At 42.7% G+C, this 1,555-nt stretch overlaps 1 protein-coding gene across 1 annotated transcript in view; it reads left to right on the top strand.

Moving 5' to 3' along the window:
- The first annotated feature begins 381 nt into the window (after window positions 1-381).
- SMOX (spermine oxidase) overlaps window positions 382-1,555 on the top strand; it is a 44,831-nt gene continuing 43,657 nt past the window's right edge. Inside the window, exon 1 of the mRNA XM_032766177.2 lies at window positions 382-612. Coding sequence (XP_032622068.1) covers window positions 405-612 — 208 coding nt within the window. The 5' untranslated portion in view covers window positions 382-404. The remainder of the gene's footprint in view (window positions 613-1,555) is intronic.

Raw genomic sequence — 1,555 nt, 5'->3', positions numbered from 1 at the left:
TTGTTGTCACAGGGTGTGTGTTTTTGCTCTACCACAAAATTGCCACCTCAGTAGGTTATATAAAGAGGCGGGAGGTCAGAAATCCTATGAATTTGCTGGAAATTGTTACATGGTTACAATGTAGAGGGTGGAGACTGCAGTAGGCTCAACTATTGATGCTCCAGAGTCGAGACCAGAAACTCTTACATCCTTCGTTGCCCTTTCTGTGGTTCCCATTTGAAAGGACTTGTTCTAGTTCATAGGTTGACTTTCTTTTCTGCTAGTCATATATCTAGAGACTCCCTCGAATTTGCTTATGTGCTGAGAGAAGGAACCCTCCTGAAGCGTGGAGAGTTTTTGGCTTAGTTCCTTGAACCTATTCGTTTGCTTTTCCTTAGATTCCTTAGAAAGAGAGCTTGGACGGCATGCAAAGTTGTGAAACATCTTCAGACAGCACTGATGATCCTCTTAGTAGTGGCTTACGGAGAAAACGACAGCCTCGAATAGTAGTTATTGGTGCTGGCCTTGCGGGCCTGTCAGCTACAAAATCTCTCCTAGAAAACGGTTTCACGGATGTAACAATCCTTGAGGCGTCTGACCGAATTGGAGGCAGAGTGCAAAGCGTCAAACTTGGTAAGGAAAATGTTGTTGTACTGTTGTATCGGACTATCTTGTCTTGCACTTCTGGCAAGGGTTTGTATTATTACGAGGGTTAATTTGTTAGATATCCTCTTAAAGCCATTTCCTGGTCATTTGTACCTGCAAATGGATATTTTACCCTGCAATTACCAGGCTTCTGGGTGCAGTGGGTTATTGTTCATGTGAGGGGCACAGAGCTTCCCAAGCACTCGGAGCTTTAGATGAAAGGTTCTGCAGAAATATAAAGTATTATTGTGAAGTTAAGGTCTTGGTGATCATTTGGCTTTATAAAGAGAGTTCAGCATAGCTGAGGGTGGGGAAGGGTATTTTTCTCCAGTAACTTGAGTGTGTGAAATAGGAATATTTCTCCTGTGGCATCCAACCTTTGCTCTTGGCTAAGAACATTCAGTAATCTGCTGACCACAGAACGTAGCTATCTTGGGCTACATATACTGCAGCAGGGAGTGAGTTTCCCAGGGTGAGTAGACAGACATGCTACCTGTCCTTGTAACCTGTCCTTTAAATCGGCTTCGGTACCCAATGACTGGAAGTTAGCTAAGGTAACACCAATATTTAAAAAAGGCTCTAGAGGTGATCCTGGCAATTACAGACCGGTAAGTCTAACGTCAGTACCGGGCAAATTAGTCGAAACAGTAGTTAAGAATAAAATTGTCAGACACATAGAAAGACATAAACTGTAGAGCAAAGGTCAACATGGTTTCTGTAAAGGGAAATCGTGTCTTGCTAATTTATTAGAGATCTTTGAAGGGGTCAACAAACATGGACAAGGGGGATCCAGTGGACATAGTGTATTTAGATTTCTGGAAAGCCTTTGACAAGGTCCCTGACCAAAGGCTCTTATGTAAATTAAGCTGTCATGGGATAAAAGGGAAGGTCCTTTCATGGATTGAGAACTGGTTAAAAGACAGGGAACAAA

The sequence above is a fragment of the Chelonoidis abingdonii genome, chromosome 5 (genome assembly GCF_003597395.2).
Source record: "Chelonoidis abingdonii isolate Lonesome George chromosome 5, CheloAbing_2.0, whole genome shotgun sequence".
Taxonomy (NCBI): domain Eukaryota; kingdom Metazoa; phylum Chordata; order Testudines; family Testudinidae; genus Chelonoidis; species Chelonoidis abingdonii.
The sequence above is the reverse complement of the archived record's forward strand: the minus strand, read 5'-3'. Positions and strand labels throughout refer to the sequence as shown.